This window comes from Simochromis diagramma, unplaced genomic scaffold (assembly GCF_900408965.1).
Source record: "Simochromis diagramma unplaced genomic scaffold, fSimDia1.1 OVJJ01000361.1, whole genome shotgun sequence".
Lineage (NCBI taxonomy): Eukaryota > Metazoa > Chordata > Actinopteri > Cichliformes > Cichlidae > Simochromis > Simochromis diagramma.
Window position 1 is genome coordinate 8322147 of NW_024386860.1, and position 26653 is coordinate 8348799.

The 26653-nt window shown below is 40.5% G+C and overlaps 2 protein-coding genes across 3 annotated transcripts; one reads left to right on the plus strand and one right to left on the minus strand.

The window, feature by feature from the left end:
• The first annotated feature begins 1439 nt into the window (after positions 1–1439).
• Positions 1440–12274, plus strand: LOC120732598 (cytochrome P450 4B1-like). The gene is made up of 12 exons (XM_040030323.1): positions 1440–1814; positions 1979–2123; positions 2229–2273; positions 2365–2492; positions 2631–2755; positions 2864–3018; positions 3122–3228; positions 3977–4167; positions 4308–4441; positions 10470–10534; positions 10928–11010; positions 11363–12274. The coding sequence occupies exons 1-12, from the start codon at positions 1455–1457 to the stop codon at positions 11538–11540; spliced, it is 1716 nt and encodes a 571-aa protein (XP_039886257.1). The 5' UTR covers positions 1440–1454; the 3' UTR covers positions 11541–12274.
• A 10764-nt stretch (positions 12275–23038) lies between these two features.
• Positions 23039–26622, minus strand: LOC120732602. 2 transcript variants are annotated; one of them, XM_040030330.1, is made up of 7 exons: positions 25654–26234; positions 25195–25533; positions 24799–25080; positions 24530–24721; positions 24337–24447; positions 24173–24213; positions 23039–24064 (listed from the first exon to the last, which is right to left on the minus strand). In XM_040030330.1, the coding sequence occupies exons 1-7, from the start codon at positions 25790–25792 to the stop codon at positions 23954–23956; spliced, it is 1215 nt and encodes a 404-aa protein (XP_039886264.1). In that variant the 5' UTR covers positions 25793–26234; the 3' UTR covers positions 23039–23953. The 2 variants fall into 2 exon arrangements, with proteins under 2 accessions (XP_039886264.1, XP_039886265.1); XM_040030331.1 differs by lacking the exon at positions 24337–24447 and having other exon boundaries at positions 25654–26622.
• Positions 26623–26653: the final 31 nt, after the last annotated feature.

Sequence of the window (26653 nt, forward strand, 5' to 3'; positions counted from 1 at the left end):
ACCTTGAACAGTAATGAGTGCAAGTTGCGAGAGCTCAAGAATAGACCACAGATGTTCCTTATAACCGACTCTTGATTAACAGCAAAGGAAGGGGTGAAAGTTCATGCTGCGTTCACAGACACCATGTATGAAACAACATGAACTAAATGTAACCCACTACAATCTACCCCTGGGGTTTGAATCGTCGTCCCGACGATTGACACTCACTGCCGAGGTCTAAACAGGGTAGATGTATTAGGCACAGGTGCCTGGGAGTTCACAGCCCCTGTTGTTCTACTTCCTATTGCCTGGGGCAGATGATGTCGATTCGAGTGCGTTCCAGCATTAGCACAAGTAGTCCTATGTAAAGAAGCAATATTGTTTTGAACACCAGCCGTAACTGCCAGCTGATCGGTGCAAACCAGCACCACAGAGGATGTTGAGCTTTTTGGCTCACTTGGTATGCAGGAGGTAGGGGCCACAGGCTCCTGAATCCTACCCAACAAAAACTCAACAGGTAGCTGGGGATCTCAGCCAAATATCAGAGCAAATGGTGACTCACCAGTAGACTGATGCACTGTGGTGTTACATGTTATACGCATATGCATAAAGTAAAGAGTCCACGCTAGCCAGGACAGTCTTTTTGATCCTTTCAAAACACTTCATCACAATTGCCATTGTTATTTTAATTTAGGATTTTCCACGTTTGATTTTGATGTTATTTTAGTTTTCAGGGTGGAACATGAAGCATCCTGGCTGTACCATTACTGTTCATAAAAACGCAGATCACAAACTCTGCCTCTCAGCAAAAGGTTTTAGATTGATCTTAACAGCTTAAATGAGCCTGACACATCGGAAGTGGTCCAACAGCCAGTACAGAGGAAATTTAGCAAGGTTGTCACCCACACTGTTTTTCTGATGTGGTCTGGCATATGATTTGCTTCTTACATTTAGTATGGGTGTTAAGACACAAAATGTGCATCGCAAACCAGTTTCTTTTTTAATATATAGATGCCAAATATGTTCTCACATTGTATTTTATGCTGAGATAATGTTTGTGGGGGTTGAACCAAAACTGTGATTGAGCTGTTTGTACAGTTTATTGTACGGTTAAACTCACTGGAGTTTGGACTTCATGTGCACACAAAGCACTTGTAACCAACTTATTGACTGCCAAGGACAACAACTGACACAATTACACTTTGGGAATTAAGGCAAACAGAATAGCCAAAAGGAAAACCTACATTTTTGCGTGTGATGTTCACTTTACATAAGAAGAAATTATTTCGGTTAACAAACAAAGTTATTTTTGATAGAATTTGTAAATATTTTTTTAACCGCACTTCTTCATAATCTACTTTTTAATTCGATACTCTTCCCATATTAGCATCTTCACCATCCCAGTTCTCATTTTCAGCCGTAATGATGTTGCTGTTGCACTCCTGCGCTCAAAACGCCGACAGTTCCGTCAGGACATGAAGTCAACGTTTTATTGGGTGTCAGATTCCCCGCCTACCGGAGACACCACTGAAAACATCGCTTTACCTCCAGCTCTTATCAGAAAGGTGAGCTCAGATCACCTTTTGCGCTTTGTTGGGGAGGTTTTCCTGCAGGCGGAGGTGGAAGACACTTACACCTGCGAGATGAAACTAGCTAAAACTTTCGCGGAGTTTCAGCTGGGCTGGCCTCACATGCATTACGTCTTTGCTGTTCTCTGTCTTTTTGTCGTGGTGTATAAATTAACAATTCTATTTGCGAAAAGAAGGGAAGCACAGCGAAACTTCCAAGCTTTTTGGGGGCCGCCGCCACACTGGCTGTTTGGACATGTTCTCGAGGTAACTGTATCAACACACTCGCAGCAGCTGTAACATCTGTAACCGTCCAGTAAAGCTGACCACACCATGTTGGAGAACACCATTCTGCAAACAGAGACACACAGTTGACAGCGTGTAAAGTCTGCCTGCTGTGATGTGTTTCAGTTGTACTTTTTCTCTTTCAGTTTAAACAAGATGGGACCGATATGGACAAGGTAGTGAAATGGGGACAGGAGTACTCATATGTTTTCCCAATCTGGTTTGGCCCCTTTCTCAGTATCATCAATATTCAGCATCCAGATTATGCAAAAACTATCCTGACATCATCAGGTGTGAGAAATGTTTTACGTAGTTGTTGTGTTGATGCACATTTATAACTGTGTAGTAAAGTTAAAAGTCCCTAACACAATTTTTATTTGTTTTGTTTCCTAACAGAGCCAAAAGATGATTTTGTCTACCGGTTTATTGAGGGTTGGATTGGTAAGGCTCATTTTTCTCCCTCCTACAGCATTTTTTTAAGTGCAGAGTTGTTTGTTTTGCTGCTTTCCTCACCCGTGGACATGTTCTTCAGGAAATGGGTTGTTGGTGTCAGAAGGTCAGAAGTGGTTCCGCCACAGAAGGCTCTTAACACCAGGTTTCCATTATGATGTTTTGAAACCATACGTAAAATTGATGTCAGAGTCTGCTGAGACTATGTTGGTACGTTGAAGACAATTTAGTTGCATAATTGATAAATAAAATCAAAGTCAGCACATGTCAGTAAATATCATAGAAGTAAAGCAGGAGCAGTGTCTGTATCCTGCAGAGAGATCACATCTGTTCTCTCATTGTTGGCAGGATAAGTGGGAAAGTTATGCAAGCACAAATGAGCCTTTTGAATTGTTTAAACACATGAGCCTCATGACACTGGACAGCATTATGAAGTGTGCCTTCAGCTGCTACAGCAACTGTCAGACAGAGGGGTGAGCCCAGATGAATCTTTTTAAAGAGTCATTTACAGTGTCAGTTTTATGTTGAGTCTTTGGTTGTTGTAAATCTGCATTTAATGTTTGCCTCCTTTGTCATTTCAGTGGAACAAATGCATACATCAAAGCAGTTTATGACCTCAGTTTTCTAATTGATCTTCGGCTCAGAATGTTTCCGTACCACAGTGACCTCATTTTCCACCTTAGCCCACATGGTTTCAGATACAGAAAAGCACGTCAGGTGACCCTCAGTCATACAGGTAAGCTTTGCTTTGATTCATCTGAACCGTTGCCAAAAATCAGTGAGCCTCACATTATAGTGTCAGATCTACAAATGCTTGCATTTTATATTCTTTTCTAAAGAGGAAGTTATAAGAAAGAGGCAAGAAGCACTAAAGGAAGAGAAGGAGCTTGGACAAATACAGGCAAAGAGATATTTGGACTTTCTGGACATCCTTCTCTTTGCAAGAGTATGTTATGTGTCATCAGTTTCAGCCTCTTACTTCAACACAATTCCCATTGTAGGATTTGCTTAATGTATAGGCAAGTCACAAACTGGGGTTTTCCTGCATAAAGGTCATACAGAAAATAAGGCAAGTGCCAACTTGAGATCGTGTCAGATATCTGAAGTACTGGCCTAAAGCTGAAATAGCATATGCATGCAGCAAATAAGCAAAGATGCATGCTGTTGCAGCTAGCATGTTAATGTCCTCTGACACAAAGATGATGATCAGGCTTTTCACCCTCAGCAACCTGAATACAAAATCTCTTTTGTGAAGAGACTGATTAACACTGGTTAGTGTTTTGTCCAGTTTTTCTTCCAAAAACTTCTCTAAACAGCAGCTTGTAGGGGCTGTCTCAGCTAGCATGTTTATTCTCTTAGTAGACTTAGCTTTCATGACATGGGTTCAGTTTAAAACACATTAAAACACATAAAATGATCCAATTTTTATTTATTTTTTATTTTCATGCTTTTTTTTTTTTTTTTTTTTTTTGACCTTGATACTTGGCTGCTGAATAATTTCCCAATTTTATAAAGTTATCTGTATAAGGATGAATGTTATCCAGCTAAAGCTGAGTTGAAGTCGGGTGATGAAGTAATATAATGAGCCTGAGCAGCAAAAGTAACAAAGGACTTTTATTGAGAAGCCCAGTTAGAGTATAGTGCAGTCCATTCTGTCTTTTATCAACTGTAAATATCCTTTATTTCAACGCCAGGATGAGAACCAGCAGGGTCTGTCAGATGAAGATATGCGGGCAGAAGTGGACACCTTCATGTTTGAGGGCCATGACACCACAGCCAGTGGCCTGTCTTTCATCCTCTACTGTCTGGCCTGCAACCCAGAACATCAGAAGATTTGCAGGAAGGAGATTATGGAGGCCTTGCATGACAAGGAAACCATGGAGTGGTAGGCTTATGAAAGGACAACATTGCAATAGGGAGACAAGTTTGTGCCATTCTGTGGTACCAAAACTTTATTAGGAGACATATAAACAAGATTTCTTATTAGTTGACTTTACTAACACTGCATGTCGGTCTCATTTTAAGGGAGGATCTCAGTAAAATCCCATACACTACAATGTGCATAAAAGAAGCTCTCCGCCTTTACCCCCCTGTACCAGGAATTTCCAGAAAAATCACCAAAACTGTAACCTTTTGTGATGGGAGAACAGTGCCTGCAGGTCAGTGATTTTACTCTGTTGTTATTATCAAAGAGTAAACATTAAATGTCTTCATTTAATAATGCTTTTGGAAACATTTCATGCTACATGGTAAACACAAACTCTTAAACGACGTTGTTTTTCTTTACATACAAAAATTACATTTTTGTACATTTCCATAAAGGACCTATATCGACTTAATACTTATTACTTTATTATTCTACAAGGATACGTTGGTATTATTTGATTGTATTGTCACATTGAGTTTCTTTTCTATAAACTAGTATAAATCTCTTAAACGTGTGGCGTAATTGCTTTGTCAGTGCTTCATTCTTCCAAATGGGAGTATTTAAATGTTGGCACCAGATTATTATCATATACATTATATGGGCAGAAAGTACACCGCCACCTACACATTACACTCACTGGAACTGCTCAGCCATGGGAATCCATGAGCCATGAAGCTCCAGGCACACAGTTTTTGTGCTGATGTTGATGCCAGAGGAGGTTTAGAGCTCTGCAGTTACTGAGTCAGCAAAGCGTTGGAGATTTTTATGCACTCTGCAACCTCACTGTACAGAATGGTGCACATCAGACTAATGCTGGGTTGTGCTACAATAGTTATCCTTGGTCAGAAGGAGAGGCTGACATCCAGGGAGTAGATTGTAAGAGGTGGAGTTTATTTATACTCGAATTGAAGGTACAAGGAGACAGAGGTGGGACCAAGTCATTGTTTTGCAAGTCTCAAGTAAGTCTCAAGTCTTTATCCTCAAGTCTCAAGTCAAGTCTCAAGTAATGTCAGGCAAGTCAGAGTCGAGTCTCAAGTCACTGGTGTAAAAGTCCGAGTCAAGTCACAAGTCTGAAACTTTGAATTTCAAGTCCTTTCGAGTCTTTAAAAAAAAAAAAAAACGAAAAAATAATGTTGCAGTTATATGCTAAATGTAAATATTAGACCATGTAATTTTAAAATCTGTGTTTTTCTCAACACATGACAAAATAGTGAACTTAAAAAATATACACAAATTGTGAAATTGCACCTCTTTAAAATGCAGCTCAATTAAACCTAGCTCCAAGAATAATTTTCACCGACAGTTCTGAGATAAGCTGCATGTTATTCTTGGGATGCGGTTGTAGGACCAGCTTTAAAATCGCATGACAAAAATATCATACACATTAAAAAAAACTGCATCACCAACGTAGCCTGGACAACATTTGCTAGTTAGATGAAGTCAGCTATCTTATTGTAGCATATTTATATGCATATTTATAATCATACGGTTCTTGGAGTGAGTGCACACACTCATGAAGTTTAGTAACTTCAGGTCACTGCAACAAGCCCAGGTACAGTTTACCGACGGATGGGTACAGGACCTTGAAATGCACCGTGTAGAACGAAAGACCATCGTACGTATCATAAGTTTACCAGTCTCACAAATTGTCGTCATAAATACACATTCCTTAACCGTTTATTAATAGGACCTTTGAGCTCAACGGTAATTAATTAGTAGTGGAAATAATTTCTGGTACCCATCACAGAAATGTAGCAGTGACAATAATATTGTATGCTGTAATCGTACTGGGCAATTAGTGATACAAAACAACTGTTTTATCCTGTGAATAAAAGTATATGTTTTTGTCAATGTACCATAATAACAGAAGCGAAACGCAATATTGTGTCAGGACAATTCACTATTTATGCACAATAAACACAATAAATAAAGGAGCATAGCGCGACAATTTCTGTTCAGCGCCAGACTTGCTTGTAACCTATATCACTAATTATGTTATGAAAATGACGTATTAACTACTAAACAGCACTGACCTTCGTGTAAATGCTTGGAGCAGACTAACCTGTGAGCTGGAGTGTTCTGGGACGTTATATTTGATCTTTGAATGGCTGCAATCCAGGCCATCCGTCGCGTCTTTGTTACTTCGGAAACATGGCTTGAACAATTTCTCTTCAACGACGTAATCCGATAACAACCGATCTCTTTACCCGTCGGCTTCCCGTGGCTGTCATGCGACCGGCTATTGCAGTTAATAATACAACAGCTTCTTGACATTTTTGTGTTTCTTTTTATCGCTGTATAACTGATTTTAATTGAAAGCCTGCGTGCGCTAGTACCGCTTGCCACGAGTTCCCAGAATCCTTTGCGGTTCTACCCGTGAATGACGTCACATTTTCAATCTCTATATAATATGCATGTTAAATTTTATATTTGGGGTAAAATATCAAGTCTTTTCAAGTAAACCGGTTCAAGTCCAATTCAAGTCCCAAGTCATTGGTGTAAAAGTCCAAGTCAAGTCACAAGTCTTAGAACATTTTTTCAAGTCAAGTCTAAAGTCATAAAATTAATGACTCGAGTCTGACTCGAGTCCAAGTCATGTGACTCGAGTCCACACCTCTGCAAGGAGATATGACATGGTATAGGAGGATGTGGAGGGGTGATATGGTGTGGTTTCTGTGATCAAGAACAGGAAATACAGTAGAACATGAATAAAGATTAAACGGTAATAAAGCTGGCCACAAATTCCTCCACAACAAATCTGCTAAGGCGGTGCATCAACCTGATACTGCTTCTTAAGAGCAATCACATTTATTAAAGTACTACCCAAAATGGGCCACAGAGATGACATTTTTTAGCCCCAGCGCTTCTCATGCCTCCGGCCTATCTTGATGGTGTAGGAACCAAAGCAATCAACTCCAGTTGACCAGAAAGCAGGTTTGTGGATCTGGAGTCTTGCTGTGGGCAAATCGGCCATTTTGGTGAGAATTTCTGGCACTCTACACATTGTCTTTGATGTCTCCAGATTACTTGTCAACCTCTGATGATCCAATAAGTGCGCCCTATCTCTGCAAAGACATGCTCTGGACTAGGGTGCAACAAAATCACATCAAAGTACTGGACAAGGAGCTTAGTTAGTGGGTGTTCGGGAGGTAGCACAGTAGGGTGTATGGTGTCTGAGTCCAGACCTTCAGCACATCTCAGGTGACATCCAACCCTTATCAGGCCAGTAAGCGGATCATATTGAAGGCAGGGCGAACAAAGTTGACTATTTGGGGACAGAGGTTTTCCCTTCATCAGGGCCATCACATCTTCAGGGAAACATATTGAGCTGACTTTAAGATGGCTATCTCTGCTTCCACACGATCAGTGGCAGTCATTGGAGGAGAAGCTGCCCCGTGATGAGCATGGTAAGTGGCTTTCACAAGCTCCTCCCAAGATGTGAAGTTCCTGGGGCTGGAGTAAGAGACTTTGCCACTGTGACAAGGCCACATAACAACCCCTCATCTGTAGTCTCAGCCCTACCAGTAGGGCCAGTGCACTGAACTTTGTTGCATAAACTGGGGGCCCTGAGCCCAATGGCTGGCTGATGAAAGACTACAGAGTCCCTTCCCCCTTGTGATGTCATCAGCCAGGTTTTCCACTGACATGACATACCTCCACTGGTGAGAACCAGTGAGCTCCTGGATTTCAGCAATTCAAGTCCCGACAAAGACCTTGTAATGGCAGAAATCAGACTGCAACCAACTCAGCACAGTAGTAGAGTCAGTCCACAAGATAGTATTTTGCAGCGGTAGAGTAAGCTAGGTTTGGAGAGTCTTAGCAAGCTGCGCTCCAGTGAGAGCAGCACTGATCTTCAGCCGAGGCGTCGGCAATCTCTTCCGAGGAGCGAATCGGGATCTTGCCATCAGGAATGTAGTGCTGACATGTTCGTGGCAATCTGTGATCCTCAGATAAGCTTTCTCTGAGGCATCACAGAACACATGCAGCTCAAAGGTGAAACTAGAGAGTCTGTAACAGGTGGCATATAACACCTTGGTATGGTAATGCTCTGCAAGTATGGTAGCTCCTTCTCCCATTCTACCCAGGCGGCACAAAGGACACAGGTGACAGGTTCATCCCAGCCACATAAACTGTACAAGAATCTTCCCTCTAGTGGTATAGGGAATGAGAAACCCTACAGGGTCATATTGGCTAGCAAACACCTTGTACGCATTGCGAAGAGTTGGTGCTGTGGGCAAGGTATCAGTGGGGCAATGCCAACATAATCCAAGCATCGACTCTTGTGGGTCAGCTTGGTAAGAAGTCAGCCAGAGCTCACAGCTGTCAGAACGGGCAGTAGTAGGCAGGTAGGACACCACCTTTGGCACATTACTGGCCCACTGCAGTATTTCAAATCCTCCCATGCCCAGTAGTTGCCTTGTTTTGTCCAGGAGTTGTTTAGCTTGGTGTGGAGTCAGAAGCGACTGGACACAGTTGTCCACATGGACACACAAATGGCAGTGTGGACAGATTCGTATACATCTTCATTCCCCCTCACGGTGGTGTTGCACATGCCGCTGTAAAGCATAAGTGGTGCAGCAAAGGCTGCAGGTCATGCCAAATGGTAACAGTCACCATTCATACACATTAGGTTGATCCTCCTGTTGTCCATCCCTCCAAAGAAAGCGAAGCAGAGGCTGATCTTTGGGAAGCAAACGCACCTGATGGAACATGGCCTTTATATCCCAGCTTATGGCCACCGCATGCTGGCGGAATCGGAGTAACACGCCAAGGAGCAAAGGGCTAAGCGTGGGGCCTGGCAGCAGGAGGTCATTAAGAGCAGTTTGCTGGTACAGGAAGGTGCAGTTGAAGACTAGGCAGGTTTTGTTGTTGTGATGCACAAGATGGCGTGGAATGTACCAGGATTCAGTTGAACCTCCTCTGGAGTCAACTTTACCAAATTGCCAGCCTTCTCCACTGTCTTGAACTCCTGGTTGTATGTCTGTGCTCTGCTGGGGTCCTTGCATAGTTGATGCTTATTGGCTCTTTGAAGAGCCATGACAGCCTCTTGAGGTGCCTTCACCTGAGGAAAGTCTTTGCAGCGAAGCAATGGAGTAGCTAACTGTACCCAGTCTTTGATTCAAGGATATCTATTGCCTACTGGTCCTCCTTTGACCTAGTGACCTCCTTTTCATTTCTGAAAGAGAGGACATCAATTTGCCACAGCCTTTCAATATTTTTGTAGAGCTGTGGTGTCTGTGTGATGAAAGACGAGCATAAGCATGCCTGTTCATCCGCTGGATGTGGTAGACTTTTGGCGAGTCCCTGTAGTGCCCACCCCAGCTCAGTACAGACTGCTACTGGCCCTCCAGGTGGTCCCCGGATCACCGGTCAAACAGGAGTGAGAAGGTGCAGGGGATCTGATCCAATCAGGATCATAGGTTTCACCCGGCTGAAACCTTTGAAGGGAAGTCTTTGTAGGTGGCTGTACTTCTTTTTGAGTGTTTCCACTGGACAGGATTGCTCAGCTAGAGCCAGTTGTTCTGCTGTGAAAGCATTCAGTATTTGATGCCTCATCTTTGGCTTACCTTTAGTGGACACCTCCAATGATATGCTTCCCCCATTCAGCTGCAGGACATCCTGTCTAATGGTTTGTAGGGCCAGAACCTCATCTGTCTGGGCAAGGCCAAGGAACTTCACAGCAGCAGGCAATTTTATGGTTCTCTCTGAACCGTCATCCAGCATGGCAAGGTGTCCATGGTCCTCTTCCCATTGTGGAGTTGACTCTTACCACCTTCAACATCACCCTACCGGAGTGACTGGGATGGTCAACATAGATGACGCTGGATGCAGTACACATGGTCAGAATATTGGGATTTTGTTCTTTACCCTTGGCAAGGACATGTTATACAAGGAGGTGTTGCTCACCACAAGTGTTGCAGGGTTTCTTAAGCGTGCCTTCAGCAGAATGATTCCAGCCACATCTCCAACATTTATTCTTATCTTTGATCCGGTCACTTGGGAACTTCAAGTGATCGAGCAAGATCTGATATTTATAATCCTCGGAAAAGTGCTTGTGAGCCCCAAGAACACTATCCAGTCCTTTCTTCAGTAAAGCAAAGTCTCTCTCCTTCCCAGAACTAAAACGGTGAGCATGGGCTTAGGAATGCCATAGGAGGATATGGTGTATGTTTGTTTAGTTTGTATGATAATGATCAGCTAGACACATCCTATAATCTTTTAATAATAATAAACTAAGTACACATTTCTTTCAAATGTAGGTTCTGTTGTTGGAATAAGTGTGTATGGAATTCACAGGAATGCATCTGTCTGGGAAAACCCTAATGTAAGTAAAGACAATTTTATTCCCAGCACAACTTACTACATGGAATACATCATCAACAGAATCTATGATGAAATAAAATTATGAAGTTTTTCAGCACTCTGCTCATAAGGCTGCAAATAATTTATCAAATAACTGAAGAAGCAATCATGAAACTAGGGCATTAAATTAATTACTAGTGCTGTATTTGCTTTTTTTGTTTTTTTGTTTTTTTGTGCTGTATTTGCTGAGGTGGGTAGGTCCCTGGTGCCAAAGTGGACCTCAGAACAGATTCAAGCTGGTTTAATGACTTACTATATTATGTGTGTCAGAATGCAGTTTGGTAAGAGTGATAAGGTTCAGAAAACAAGTAATAGACATAACACTGCTCTCTTTCTTTGTCCTGTATTACATTAGGTCTTTGACCCTCTGCGTTTCCTACCAGAGAACATTGCCAAGAGATCTCCTCATGCTTTTGTGCCCTTCTCAGCTGGGCCAAGGTTTGTCCTCACCTGAAACTATATCACTGTATAGAGACTGCTTGCAGTAGTCTCAAGTATGTGAATGTGTAACTTAGCACTGACCCCATTTCCATCAACACAATAAAAACTGGCTTTATGATGGGCTAAAGCAAGTAGGGGAAAAGGTGAACTCACTGTAATCTAAAATTGATCCCATTTAAAATACAAGCACCTTTCGCCCTGAATGTTAAAAAATAACATACTATACTCATCCCTCCTATTCATATTCCTCATGTCCTAATCTCAGAAGGATCAAATTATTTTCATCATTTTTCAGTTCTTTAGAATATTCACTTGTATATTTCTTACATTTAATATTTTCCTCCCTCAGAAACTGCATCGGTCAGACCTTTGCTATGAATGAGATGAAAGTGGTGACAGCTCTGACACTGAAGCGATACCAGCTCATAGCGGAGCCCACTATGAAACCCAAGATCATCCCCCGACTGGTTCTCCGCTCACTCAATGGCATCCACATCAAGATCAAACCTTTAGACGCAGAGAGCTAAAGTGCACTAACTGCAAGAACTGCTAAAAATTACTGTATTTAGAAAGTAAATAATTTATGTTGATTTGAAATACTTCTACTATGTAACAAGCTTTTACATATATATTCATGGACTCTGTCGTGCAATTTATGTTTTTGGGAGAAATTGTCATAGAGAATATGTGTCACAATACATTGTATATAATTTCCCCAATTTTGGGTTGTTTTTTTCTTACAAAAATAACAGAGATTACAAATACAAATACATAAATATGTCCTCATTCAAAAATGTCTTGTGACACCTGCATTGGCTTATGGGATGATGATGTCACAATGAAAGTGACATCATCACAGTGAAAATGTAAGCAGTAAAAGTAAAAAGCCGTCAAAAAAATGACCACAAGTTCAGATACCTGAAAATTCTACTTAAGCACAGTAATGAAGTATTTGTACATCGTTACTTCCCATCTCTGCCTAGTGGTGGCTCAGGTTCGCAGTATCAGTTTCTCAATGACAAGATCTCCACTCAGATTAACGAAAAAAAAACCCTCAGCTGGAAATGGCAGTGGTAACATAACCATTCTTATTAGCACGACCTAAATCATCTGCACACCAGGGATGTTCCTGGCAATTAATTGCTTAGTCAACTAAATGAGGGGGGATAGACTAACCAACTAGTCTTAAACTAAGAAACACATAAAATTAAATTTGAAAACCATTTAATGGAAAGTTTCAAAATAAATTATATGAAAACCATTTTAAACTGTTTTTTACATTCTTCAGTAATGAATCATGTGGCACCTTGCATTGTGCATTATCAACATTACACATTATACTCCAGAAAATTCAGAAGAAAAACACTTAAAACAAACCGATGTTATATATGAAATGAAAATGTAACTATAACAGATGTTCACGTATTACTAAAATATGACAAGTTAACATTGGAAAACAAATAAATTGCAACTGAAAGGGCCAGAACTGAAATGATTTCAAGTACTTAGTTGTTTCTTTGTATGTAATTTGGGCATCCAGTTCATAAAACCCACAAAATCAGGAATTAGAATACTGTGAAGACATCAGCCCAAATTTTACAGGTTTTCCCAGGTGTCATCAAATTGCTTCAATTTGGTTCAATTGCCCAGGTTAGATTCAATATGGGGAAGACTGCAGACTTCACAACTGGCCAGAAGAGAATCATTGATACCCTCCATTGGATGGGTAAGCCACAAAAGTTCATAGCTAAGGAGGCTGGCTGCTCACAGAGTGCTGTGTCCAAGCATATCAATGGAAAGTCTAGTGGACAGGCAAAATGACCAAGATGACCATGGCCTTCAGTGGATTATCAACCAGAGGAAATTCAAGAATCTGGCAGAGATCCAGAAAGACTGGAATGAGGCAGGACTCACAGCTCCAAAAACCACCACATTCAGGCGCATCTGGGAGATGGGCTACAACTGTTGGGTTCCTCGGGTCAAACCCCTTATGAGCCTGAGCCAAAGTCAGAAGTGTCTCAACTGGGCCAAGTAGAAGAAGGACTGGAGTGTTGGCCAGTGGTCCAAGGTCCTTTATGAGGTCATCATCTGAAATGGTTTTCCAAAAGTCTTGAAGGAGTTCCCAGAGATACTGAGCACTTGTTGGCCCTTTTGCCGAGCACTCTGCGGTCCACCTCATCCCAAAACATCTCCATTGGGCTTAGGTCAGGTGACCGTAGAGGCCAGGCCATCTGGCACAGCACTCCACTCTCCTTTTTTGCCAGTTAGCCCTCACACAGCCTGGAGGTGTGTTTGGGGTCATTGTCCTGTAAATGACGCTCCAACTAAACTCAAACCGGATGGGATGCATGTCGCTGTAAAATGCTGTGTTAGCCATGATGGTTCAGTGTGACTCCAGTTTTGAATAAATTCCCAACAGTGTCACCAGCAAAACACCTCCCACACCATCACACCTCCTCATCCATGCTTCATGGTGGGAACCATGCATGTCGAGACCATCCATTCACTTTTTCCGTGTCGCACAAAGACACAGCAGGTGGAACCAAAGATCTCAAACTTGGCGAAGCACAGATTTCCGCTGGGCTAATGTCCTTTCCTTGTGTTCCTTGGCCCTGAAAAAAGACAAAAACACATGATGAAGCCAGATAATTATGCTGTTATCATTCACTTATCATTCAATGCAAGTGAAAAGGTTTCCATTTTTATTTACACCTTTGTGCGCCTTTGTACACTGTGCGCCAGTCTCCTGCAGGCCTGTTAGACAGCATGTGTACATGCTTCTGCAAACCAGAAATCTGATTCACCATCTTGCTTCAGGTAGGCAGAGATATTGAATATGTGTGGCGAGACAGCTGCACTTAAGTCCCGACTTCAGTTTCACTGCCTATCTCTGCTGTTAGACAGGCCAGGTGCTGGAGCAATTTCACAACAAGAGTCGTTAAAACGTGTGCAGAAGTGTCACAAAGACATGCTATAATCCCCTTCTGCAATTCATGCACAATGGGTGAAAGTATCAAGAAGGGCCAGAAAGGTTCATGAGTCAAAAGTACTCTTTTATTTACAGTCATATTACAAAATCCACCCAGATAATCCACACACCCACAACGACAAAAAGCCACCAACACAGGTTGGATAAAAATGAAATGACGTCCTCTTTCTTTTATCTCAGATTGCCAACCTTTCGCTGATTTAAGATCCTAATAACTGATCACTTGAATTTCCTATGAAAACTCCCATAATGCATTGCATCTTCTGTCGCTACCTTATAAAGAAATAAACTCAAGCCGACTGGTTTAACTTTTTGGCCGATGTCAGACCAGGCACCACATCAAAAAGAAACAACAATGCTATGTGGCAACCTTGTGGTCAGAATGCATGCTGCGCTGAGACCACAGCATTTAATCTGCAATTCCAGCTAGGAACCTTTGCTATAAATCACCAAACAGCTCCTCTCAATTACTACTACGTCTGTTCTGTCCACATTTGAAAGAGAAAAATCCAAACCACTATACTATATAAGATGTAACACAATTTAATGGTCCACCGAAACTTGGCCAATTTAGCCACGAACTTGGCCACAAAAGTTCATTTAAATGCCCAGCAGAACAAAACTGTGAGAGTACACCTGTGAGGGCAGCAAACCATTTTAAAGTAATATACTTGAAAAAGCCAAAGAGCACATATGTTCAGAATACTGTTTGGACAGGGCAAATAGCTTATCAGCGACATGTGAACGTTTAGAAGCTTGAAGCACCACTTTCATGTGATGTCACATATATAGCAATAATTTCTGCAAGTGTGTAGCCAGTGTCACCGAAAATGCTGACCTTTGTGCACAACCCAACACCTAGTGGCTTGTTGGAAAAAATGCAGGACACTTTAGTTCATATGATGCTGGTCTAATATATGGAATGAAAAGGTTGCTGTCAGTAATACACTTGTATTATATGTTTTCATGATAAAAATCAGCCCTGTGTTTTGACAGAAAAGTACGTTTTGCTTTCCTTTAATAGCAGGGCTCTAGACTAACTTTTTGCCATGGGCGTACCGGTACGCCTAACTTTAAAAAGTTAGGCGTACCGGCACAAAACTTAGGCGCACACAAATTTTATAATAATTTATATAATATAATGTGTTTTTCTGGATACACTGTGCTTTTTCAGCATTCAAAGATTGATGACACCGTGTCAGAGCACTGGCTATGAATTTCAGAAGGATCAGGCCTTAACTTAACAGAAAAGTTAGCAATAGTTCTTTTCCTATTACAGCTACATCCACTTCTGTCGTGCCTAGGCTGCTCACTAGGGCTGGGTATCATCACTGATTTCTATAATCCATTCGATTCCGGTTTTCAAATTCCCGATTCGATTCAACTTAGCCTCAGACAGTCAGAAATATTATAATTCTGATCATTTATCAGTACTGACTTCATCAGAATTGTGAACATCACAGCAGATGCCTTTGTGTGAAAGTAACTGAGAATAAAACACAGAAAAACATGAAGGAGATTTTCCTGGTCTGGCTTTTTATAGCAGATAACCTTAAAAATATTCTACAATGTTCTGCATATAAATTTTAAATTTCTTCAGTATTGAACAACAGAAAAAATAGGCTTTCTTGTCCGAGGTCATTTAAGTGAAAAAAAGAAAAGAAAAAGACAGCAGCCACAGCGCTGTAAACAGCGGTAGACTGGTGGGTAATAAGCGAATGAATAATACAGAAAACAGAGATTGGAGACGGGAAACTGTTCTTGAAGTATAGAGAGAGAGAGAGAGAGCTAGCTGTGCATGAAGTGTGATTTTAATAGTCGTGGAAGCAAAACAGCAAAATTCATGACGACATTGATCAAATGTGAAGCGCAGTTTGCTGCTTCTTTTGCTGCTGGCTCGGTAAATTTTGGTTGAAAGAGAGACAAAACCTGCAGCTCAGAATCAGCGCAAAAAGACGTAAACACAGCGCGGACCGGACGCATCAGGATCGCTAAGCTCCGACAGCGTGTCCGTCTACGGGCCGTCGGGTGAGAAAGCCGAGAAAGACAAAGTTGATTCTGATGCGTCGGGTCCGTTCTGTGCTTACGTCTTTGTGTGGAGTCCGTGTACCTGCTCTCATTTGCTGTTTGGTTGTTGTTGAAATGGTTTTGTGAGCTTTAATCTGAGAATCTGGCGTTTCTGGCAAAACACAGTTATATTTAAAAGTCGATTCAGGATTTAATGAATTGATATCGCTTTATTCAAGCTACTCACCTCCCACATCCACCTGCACTTTCAATTGGACCACAGCCAATCAGAGAGGTCCCACCCCTTACTATCTCTGATTGGTTTAGTCCACGATAGGGGCATAATGTGTGTCTGTTGTTGACCACAGGGAAGGTTGCAGATTTTTTTATTTTTTTTTTGCTACCCGAACAGTTGGTCGCACAGGTGCAACCAAATATTTTTTTTTAGTCGCACTACTGAAAAATTTGGTCGCATTTGCGACCAAATTGGTCGCACTCTAGAGCCCTGAATAGTATTTTCAACATTCTAAAGGAGTGAAAAAAAATATTGAAATTGTAGAAAAAATACAACCTTAGATAAAAAATTTTCAAAAATGTAACTCAATGACCCACCATATCTTCGTAATGAATCACTCATCACACTCATATCACTCAGATAACCATACCTGCCACTTTGAGCCTCAGATGCTAAGTCCTCTAAATGTATTTTAATCCTCTTTGCAATCAATAAGCTTCTACTTATCAGCTACCAGTTTAACAGATGTAGACACATCTTGTGACAGACCAAAACAGAACTTGTGTAATGACATCGAGAACACAACAAAGTAAAAGAACAAAAAAATTTTTTAAAAATGGAAGTGAATGGCTCCATCTCGTCCAGGTCACAGTCCTTGATGTTTCTGTTGGTAACCTGAGAGTCAGCACCTTTGAGAAACTGTTAGACGTGTGTCCTGATGAATTTAAGGCTTTCAGCCTCTCTACCTCTGTGTGACTGATGTATATTGGAGTGTCTTTTCCTCAGATAAGTAATGATCTTCTTGCCCTTCTCTACTTTTAGGGCAAGATTATTTTCCTGACACCGGGCCACCAGTCCTATCACTTCTCTATCCCGTCCCTACCAGTAATCGGCCCAATCACATATGCAAATGTTATCATTCTGGTATTGATCAGGTGGTGCACACACTCATATATGTGAAGACAGCATGTGGCAGTGTACTCAGCACGTGCCCCTGAGTAATACCAATGCTCACAGTTCTGATGTTTGATGTCTGGTTTTCAACTCTGACTGAGTGGGGTCTATCTTACAGGAAGTTCAGAGCTCAGTTACAGAGAAAGGGTGTGAGTCTGAGTAACAGCAGCTTCTCAGAGAGTCTGACAGCATTAAATGCAGCTTCAGTCATTTCACAACATTTTCACAGATGATTGGACTGATTCTGTATGCATGTGTGGTGGTGTGAAGGCAGAATACCGGTAAATGTGACTAAATGGTGTTGATAATGCCACCCGGGGAGGGGGTTACACCCCAGGAGAGATTACAGTAGTTAGTGCAAATGTTGTACCAGTTACAAAAGCCCACAGGCTTGTTATTAACAAGCAAAAGGAAGGACAAAACTACTCAAAGTGTAGAGCAGAAAAAAAAACATTTTAGGTAGCAGGGCAGCCCTGCTACCTAAAACACTTGATCCAGTACTTTTTTACTCTTACTTGAGTAACTTTGTTGACGATTACTTTTCACTTTTACTTGAGTAATAATATTTTAAAGTAATGCTACTCTTACTTGAGTACAATTTTTGGATACTCGACCCACCTCTGGTTATAAAGAGGTCATCATGCAGTATTCTATCATATGCAAACTTATTTCATTAAAAGCTTATACTGACTACTAAGTACAATTTTCTATTGACAGACCAAGACAGACTTTTAATTCATTTGAAAGCCTGATGCTTAGCCTCGTCCACCCCAGCTGTAAAACTCAGAAACCAGTCTTACTTGTTATCATCTATCATCCACCTGGGCCTTACACAGAGTTTCTCTCTGATTTCTCAGACTTTTTATCTGATTTAGTGCTCAGCTCAGATAAAATAATTATTGTGGGTGATTTTAACATCCATGTAGATGCTAAAAATGACAGCCTCAACATGGCATTTAATCTGTTATTAGACTCAATTGGTTTCTCTCAAAATGTAAAAGAACCCACCCACCACTTTAATCACACTCTAGACCTCGTTTTAACATATAGCATAGAAACTGAACATTTAACAGTGTTTCCTGAAAACCCTCTCCTGTCTGATCGTTTCATGGTAACATTTACATTTACAATAATTGATTACACAGCAGTGGAGAGTAGACTTTATCACACTAGATGTCTTTCTGAAAGCGCTGTAATTAAGTTTAAGAATATAATCCACTTACTGTTATCATCTTCAATGCCCTGTACCAACACAGAGCAGAGCAGCTACCTGAATGCTACCCCAACAGAGGTTGATTATCTTGTTAATAATTTTACCTCCTCACTACATTTGACTCTGGATACTGTAGCTCCTGTGAAAACTAAGGTCTCAAATCAGAAGTACCTGATTCCGTGGTATAATTCTCAAACACATAGCCTAAAGCAGATGACTCGTAATCTGGAGAGGAAATGGCGTGTCACAAATTTAGAGGATCATCATTTAGCCTGGAGAAATAGTTTGCTGCTTTATAAGAAAGCCCTCCGCAAAGCCAGAACATCTTACTGTTCGTCACTGATTGAAGAAAATAAGAACAACCCTATGTTTCTCTTCAGCACTGTAGCCAGGCTGACAAAAAGTCAGAGCACTGTTGAGCCAACCATCCCTTTAATGTTAACTAGTAATGACTTCATGAACTTCTTCACAAATAAAATTCTTATCATTAGAGAAAAAATTACCAGTAATCATCCTACAGATGTAATATTATCTACAGCTACTCTTAGTACCATTGATGTTAAGTTAGACTCTTTTTCTCCAATTGATCTTTCTGAGTTAACTTCAATAATTACTTCCTCCAAACCATCAACATGTCTTTTAGACCCCATTCCTACAAAATTGCTCAAAGAAGTCCTGATCAACCTATCTCTAATAATCGGCTATGTACCACAGGCCTTCAAGGTGGCTGTAGTTAGACCTTTACTCAAAAAGCATCTCTAGACCCAGCAGTCTTAGCTAATTATAGGCCAATCTCCAACCTTCCTTTCATATCGAAAACCCTTGAAAGAGTAGTTGTCAAACAGCTAACAGATCATCTGCAGAGGAATGGTTTATTTGAAGAGTTTCAGTCAGGTTTCAGAGCTCATCACAGCACAGAAACAGCTTTAGTGAAGGTTACAAATGATCTTCTCATGGCCTCTGACAGTGGACTCATCTCTGTGCTTGTTCTGCTAGACCTTAGTGCAGCGTTCGATACTGTTGACCATAATATTCTATCGGCGCGATTAGAGCACGCTGTAGATATTACAGGTACTGCACTGCAGTGGTTCGTATCATATCTATCTAACAGACTCCAGGTTGTACATATAAATGGAGAGTCCTCTTCACACACTAAGGTCAACTATGGTGTTCCACAGGGTTCAGTGCTAGGACCAATTCTGTTTACATTATGCATGCTTCCCCTAGGCAGCATCATTAGAAGCTATAGCATAAATTTTCACTGCTATGCAGATGACACCCAGCTCTATCTATCTATGAAGCCAGATAACACACACCAATTAGTTAAACTGCAGGAATGTCTTAAAGACATAAAGAGCTGGATGGCTGCTAACTTTCTGCTTCTTAATTCAGATAAAACTGAGGTTATTGTACTCGGCCCTGAAAATCTTAGAAATACGGTATCTAACCAGATTCTTACCCTGGATGGCATTACCTTGGCCTCCAGTAACGCTGTGAGGAACCTTGGAGTCATTTTTGACCAGGACATGTCCTTCAACGCACATATTAAACAAATATGTAAGACTGCTTTCTTCCATTTACGCAACATCTCTAAAGTTAGAAATATCCTGTCTCAGAGTGATGCTGAAAAACTAGTTCATGCATTTATTACTTCCAGGCTGGACGACTGTAATTCATTATTATCAGGATGTCCTAAAAACTCGCTGAAAAGCCTTCAGCTAATCCAAAATGCTGCAGCAAGAGTCCTGACAGGGACTAGAAAGAGAGAGCATATTTCTCCTGTTTTGGCTTCCCTTCATTGGCTTCCTGTTAAATCCAGAATTGAATTCAAAATCCTGCTCCTCACATACAAGGTCTTAAATAATCAGGCCCCATCTTATCTTAATGACCTTGTAGTACCATATCACCCTTCGCTCTCACACTGCAGGCCTGCTTGTTGTTCCTAGAGTATAGAATGGGAGGGAGAGCCTTCAGTTTTCAGGCCCCTCTTCTGTGGAACCAGCTTCCAGTTTGGATTCGGGAGACAGACACTATCTCTACTTTCAAGATTAGGCTTAAAACTTTCCTTTTTGCTAAAGCATATAGTTAGGGCTGGACCAGGTGACCCTGAATCCTCCCTTAGATATGCTGCAATAGACGTAGGCTGCTGGGGATTCCCATGATGCATTGAGTTTTTCCTTTCCAGTCACCTTTCTCACTCAGTATGTGTAAATAGACCTCTCTGCATTGAATCATATCTGTTATTAACCTCTGTCTCTCTTCCACAGCATGTCTTTTATCCTGTTTTCCTTCTCTCACCCCAACCGGTCGCAGCAGATGGCCGCCCCTCCCCGAGCCTGGTTCTGCCGGAGGTTTCTTCCTGTTAAAAGGGAGTTTTTCCTTTCCACTGTCGCCAAAGTGCCTGCTCATAGGGGGTCATATGATTGTTGGGTTTTTCTCTGTACCTATGAAGCGCCTTGAGGCGACTTTTGTTGTGATTTGGCGCTATATAAAAAAAAATTGAATTGAATTGAATTAAACTGTACTAAATTGAATTGAAAAAAAGTCATCTGGGGTCCACCCTACTATACTCTAAATTGTAGATAACCCATGAGGATCCCACTTACCACCCTTTAATAGTTACACAAATTCATCAATTGTCACGGGAAATGAATCCAGTCTGTAATACCTAACAGCCTGTGAGCTTTGCCACCTTGAACAGTAATGAGTGCAAGTTGCGAGAGCTCAAGAATAGACCACGGATGTCCCTCATAACCAACATCTGATTAACAGCAAAAGGAGGGGTGAAAGTTCATGCTGCTTTCACAGACACCATGTATGAACCAACATCCACCAAATGTAACCCACTACAATCTACCCCTGGGGTTTGAATCGTCATCCCGACGATTGACACTCACTGCCGAGGTCTAAACAGGGTAGATGTATTAGGCACAGGTGCCTGGGAGTTCACAGACCCTGTTGTTCTACTTCCTACTGCCTGGGGCAGATGATGCCGATTCGAGTGCGTCCCAGCATTAGCACGAGTAGTCCTATGTGAAGAAGCAATATTATTTTGAACACCAGCCGTAACTGGCAGCTGATCGGTGCAGACCAGCACCACAGAGGACGTTGAGGGTTTTGGCTCACTTGGTATGCAGGAAGTAGGGGTCTCCTGTCTTTGTTGGCAATTGCTTTGGGCTGGAGTAGGTTCATAAATCAATAAAAACCACTCACCACCTTGCATAGTTTCTAATAGTTGGATTGGAGCACTGGGAGGACAAGGAGTCACATACTCCACCTTATTCTTTAGTAGTGAACGGTGGACATGTTTCACGTGACTAAGGTTATCCGACAGAGTAACAGTGTAAACTGATCCATTTTGGTCTGGGGCCTGTAGCACTTGATACACCACTAAACTCCAAACATTCTAAATTTTATGACGGCCTCTAAGCCCAACCTCCTTAAGGTAAGTCAACTGACCTTCTTGCAGGGGAGCATCCCTCACATGCTGGTTGTGACATGTCATACGCCAATTAGCTGCAGCCTCCAAGCGTTTATTAGCATGTTCAAAAGCATGACATAGCCGAGTCTGATGCTCTGCAATCCAATGATGGGTGCTACCAACCACAGGCTCCTGAATCCTACCCAACAAAAACTCAACAGGTAGCTGGGGATCTCAGCCAAACATCAGAGCAAATGGTGACTCACTAGTAGACTGATGCACTGTGGTGTTACACGCACATGCATAAAGTAAAGAGTGCAGGGTAGCCAGGACAGTCTCTTTGATCCTTTCTAAATACTTCATCACGATTGGTGTGAGTCCAAAAGGATGATAGTCGTTTAAATCCACTACCAGTATATTTCTTAGAGAGGGGCACACTGGTAATGGACTTAAAGGATGGGCAGATTGTATATGTCTATGAATACACCATCCAGCTCTGATGAGCAGACCCTGAGTGCATGCCTGGGGATATTATTTGGGCCAGCTGCCTTATTTGGGTTTGTTTTCATTAGAGCTGTGCACACCGCCACCAATGACAGATCGTGATGCAGTGGTTTGTCCTGCGTGTCATGTCCTGTCTGTCTCTGTGGGTTGGTGTTGTGGTGTATAAAAAAAGTGGGTGAGGTACTCAAATTGTTTTCAATTTAGGCTATGCGGAGATGACTGCTATTAACACTGCCATTGTTATTTTAGTTTAGGATTTTCCACCTTTGAATTTGATGTTATTTTAGTTTTCAGGGTGGATTTTCTGATTTCAGTTTGGTTTTTAATTGTTAAATGTTAAGTTTACATTTTATTCGTTTCTGTGTCTGAGTTTTTGTTTTTATGATGTGGGTGGTATTAGTGACATAGGTCAAATATAAGTAAAACAGTACAGTACAACACATTTGACTCAGTCATTTTCACCACAGCCTCCTCTTTGTTTCCATCTTTGACTAAACACCAAAAATTAAAACATTTCCTTTATTTTCTTTAATGTCTGTTGCTTTTTTAAACAACACATTTAGTGAGTTTTGGTTTATTTCTTAAGACTATTTTTCTATTGTTTTCACTTTTTTTTGTATACTTTACTTTGCATAAAACACTTTAACAAATAAAAGAATCCAAAATATTATTTTCAGTGACTATCCTCAGCAGAATGTCCTCACAGTATGAACACACATATTGCTCACAGTAATAATCATACTATAACCTTTTGTCTGCAGGGTGTTATTGTTTTACTATCACTGATGCTCATTATTGATTAACACTGCAGACGCAGTACTGCTTTGGTTTTAACACTTTTAACAGCCTTCTTTATGCAACCTTTTGCTTAGATGCTTTTTTACTGTGGTCATATTTTATATGGTGATTATGTAAAACCTAAAACTGCAAGACAAAATACAACTGTAAAATAAATTTAGCGTAAAAAGTATTTTTTTTTCTTTTAACAACAAAAAAAATTGTTTATAAATTTGTTTCAATTGATGAGCTCGAGTAAATTAATGTACCTAATAACGTTCCTCTTTGTGAAAGCAGCATTTAATTGCCGTAACATTTTGATGTCAACTTTAAAGAACTTCTTTACCTACATTTGTTTTATCTTAACTTGATCTGCAAGGTAATCAGAAACTGTGCTTTCATGCAGTTCATGAATGGACCTCACCTCTGTACTGAGCAACAACAAAAAAATGTTGTTACATAACATCTGTATCGCACTGAAAGCTTCTCATTAAAATTATCTCGATCTGTGTACTTTAGAACACCCGCCCTGCCTTCAGAGAATTAGGTAAAAGTTCAGTTAAAGATTCGATTAGAAATCATTCCTTTGTTGGAAAAAAAGACTCATGGTTTCAGATTTTCCCCTTGACAAGCGTGTGGGTGAAGTTACAATTTAAGTAATTTGAGGAATCAGTTACTAAATCAAATGACAGCAAGGATGGAAAGTATAATTCTAACCAGTGCCCTTTAATGACCTTACCTATTTTAACAGTCAACTGAAAAGCACTTTGGACCAATCCATATTGTTTTAAAATGTGCTATATAAATAAAAGTGACTGCACTTATCCTGAACTTTTTTCTCTATACTTTTATTTCACAATAAACACAATCACTAGAGGTCATGTGATTAATTCTTTTGCCCGGTGTCCTGATGATAATTGATGAATAAACCACTGAAGACTCTTCTTCCACCTGCAGTAAAAAACAATAAATTTCATTACCCAGACAAAGCAACACGCACACACTTCATTTCTGCATGAGGGTTTTAGGTTAAACCTCGATGTCAGCACAGACACTTACCCTGCTATTCAAGCCACAGCAACAAATTTGAACAGGAAATGCTTTGGTGAGACAGAAGCAGAAGCATATTCAGAATCAGAGGGGGAAAATTTCAAGTAAACCATTTAATAAAAAAACAATAATGTACACAGGAAGTGGAAGTGAGGCACAGCTGCATAGCCTACCTGAATGTAACCTTGATTTGAAGCAGAAAATTATAAGTGCCATTAAAATGATACATGATACTGATATACCACAAATAAGTGGGATCCAGTCTTCAGGCTCTTTTTGAAAATCTGTTAAACGAAAAGCTAAAGATTAATATTTCTTTGATTCGGGTGAAAAAGATTCACAAACAGCATATGGCTAAACACCCACCTGTTGTTGTGCTAAATGATGATGTGTGAGTGGTAGCAACTGTAGTGTATCCATCAAACACTGAATCTATATTGCACTTAAGGGACCCGTGTAGATGTACAGGCACAGATGTAGTTGAAGTTCTGTTTGGATTATTTGATTTCATGCCGCACGTCACAGCGCAAGATGCAGATGAATCCTTACTGTCATATACTGTAAGTAAAGATCAAAAGGTTACATCAGGTTATCTTCTATCATGAAACAATGATGTTTGTGTGTTAGTTTCTCACCTGTAACTACACACAAATTGATAGTGACTCGCTTAATACTGTGTCCGACACAGCTACTCATCCAGCAGGTATATTTCCCAGCATCTTCTCTTCTGACATTTCCAATATATATAGACTTGTTAAAAGTCAAATTGTCTGTTGTTGCTCTTACTTCTGATTTCCCAACAGCAGTCGTTGCTTCAAAAGTCCAAAAGTTTATTTTATCAAGTTTACTTGAACATGTGTGCTGAAAACTGCTGCCAGCAACAATGTAAACTGTCTCATTGACTTCTTTCCACGTCTCTGAAAAAAGAGAGGTAAAGGATTGTGAGAATCATCTTTGACGAATGTAAAAATCTTTACATAAGCACAGGAAGATTGTGCCTTAACGGAAAAAAATATGAAAGCAGGACAAACCTTTCGTCACTATGATGTCAGTGGACTTTTGGCATGTTTCTTGGCAAGTTTCACACCAGTACACACCTTCATCCTCCTCAGTAAAAGAGCTGATGAGCAAGGAATGATTGGATCCAATTCTCAATTTGGGATTGGACATTTGATGATATTGCATTCCCCTCTTATCTTGGAAGAATAACTGAACCTGCTTACTGCTATGGTCCTTCTTGTAAAACCATTTGAAAGAGTCTGATCGATGGCTGTAATGCTGACACGGTATCACAGCTCGACATCCCAGCGAAAAATTAAGTTGTGTTGCGACTGGCAAAATATCACGTTGCTGATTTATATTAACAGTCACTTGAAAAAAATATAAAACATTCAACAGTCAGTTCATCAATTGTATTTTAAATATATTGTATTTAATTAAGCAATTAGAATAATGAATTTAGTTAAGTAATGATTTGATCAGATACTCACTGTTTCCTGAGAAAGTAGAGAAGTTCCAAGCAAGTAAAAAGATGAAAATGAAGCCTTTTTGTTTCATATGGGAGAAATTCCTGTCCCCGCAGAAATAAAACCCAACATGAAGCATCCTGGCTGTACCATTACTGCTCATAAAAAACACAGATCACAAACTCTGCCTCTCAGCAAAAGGTTTTAGATTGAGCTTAACTGCTTAAATGAGCCTGACACATCGGAAGTGGTCCAACAGCCAGTACAGAGGAAATTTAGCAAGGTTGTCACCCACACTGTTTTTCTGATGTGGTCTGGCATATGATTTGCTTCTTACATTTAGTATGGGTGTTAAGACACAAAATGTGCATCGCAAACCAGTTTCTTTTTTAATATATAGATGCCAAATATGTTCTCACATTGTATTTTATGCTGAGATAATGTTTGTGGGGGTTGAACCAAAACTGTGATTGAGCTGTTTGTACAGTTTATTGTACGGTTAAACTCACTGGAGTTTGAACTTCATGTGCACACAAAGCACTTGTAACCAACTTATTGACTGCCAAGTACAACAACTGACACAATTACACTTTGGGAATTAAGTATGATACGTACTCTGGATTATTGATTCAGATTACAAAGAATTACATACATACAATGTAACAATGTAAAGTTAGAGGCGTTGTCCAGGATTTCCTTGCTTGTAAGGTTTTTTAATCATAAGTCAATTAAATGGATTTTTATTGTGTTCATAATTCTTAAAATAACCTCAAAGTATTTAGTAACTACATGAAGGAACAAGTGTTTGACAGGCAAACAGAATAGCCAAAAGGAAAACCTACATTTTTGCGTGTGATGTTCACTTTACATGAGCAGAAATTCTTTCGGTTAACAAACAAAGTTATTTTTGATAGAATTTGTAAATAACCGCACTTCTTCATAATCTACTTTTTAATTTCATACTCTAAATTTCCCATATTAGCATCTTCACCATCCCAGTTCTCATTTTCCGCCGTAATGATGT

Bases quoted from the DNA above. Each gene is read 5' to 3' on its own strand.
- LOC120732598 (XM_040030323.1), top strand. From the start codon at position 1,455: ATGAAGTCAACGTTTTATTGGGTGTCAGATTCCCCGCCTACCGGAGAC. The intron at 3,019-3,121 runs GTAAGCTTTGCT...TCTTTTCTAAAG, and splicing joins GGTGACCCTCAGTCATACAG to AGGAAGTTATAAGAAAGAGG. The intron at 3,229-3,976 runs GTATGTTATGTG...TTTCAACGCCAG, and splicing joins ACATCCTTCTCTTTGCAAGA to GATGAGAACCAGCAGGGTCT.
- LOC120732602 (XM_040030330.1), bottom strand. From the start codon at position 25,792: ATGAGCAGTAATGGTACAGCCAGGATGCTTCATGTTGGGTTTTATTTC. The intron at 24,448-24,529 runs GTGGGTGTTTAG...TTCGTTTAACAG, and splicing joins ATCATTTAGCACAACAACAG to ATTTTCAAAAAGAGCCTGAA. The intron at 24,065-24,172 runs GTAAGTGTCTGT...TTTTTACTGCAG, and splicing joins GCTGTGGCTTGAATAGCAGG to GTGGAAGAAGAGTCTTCAGT.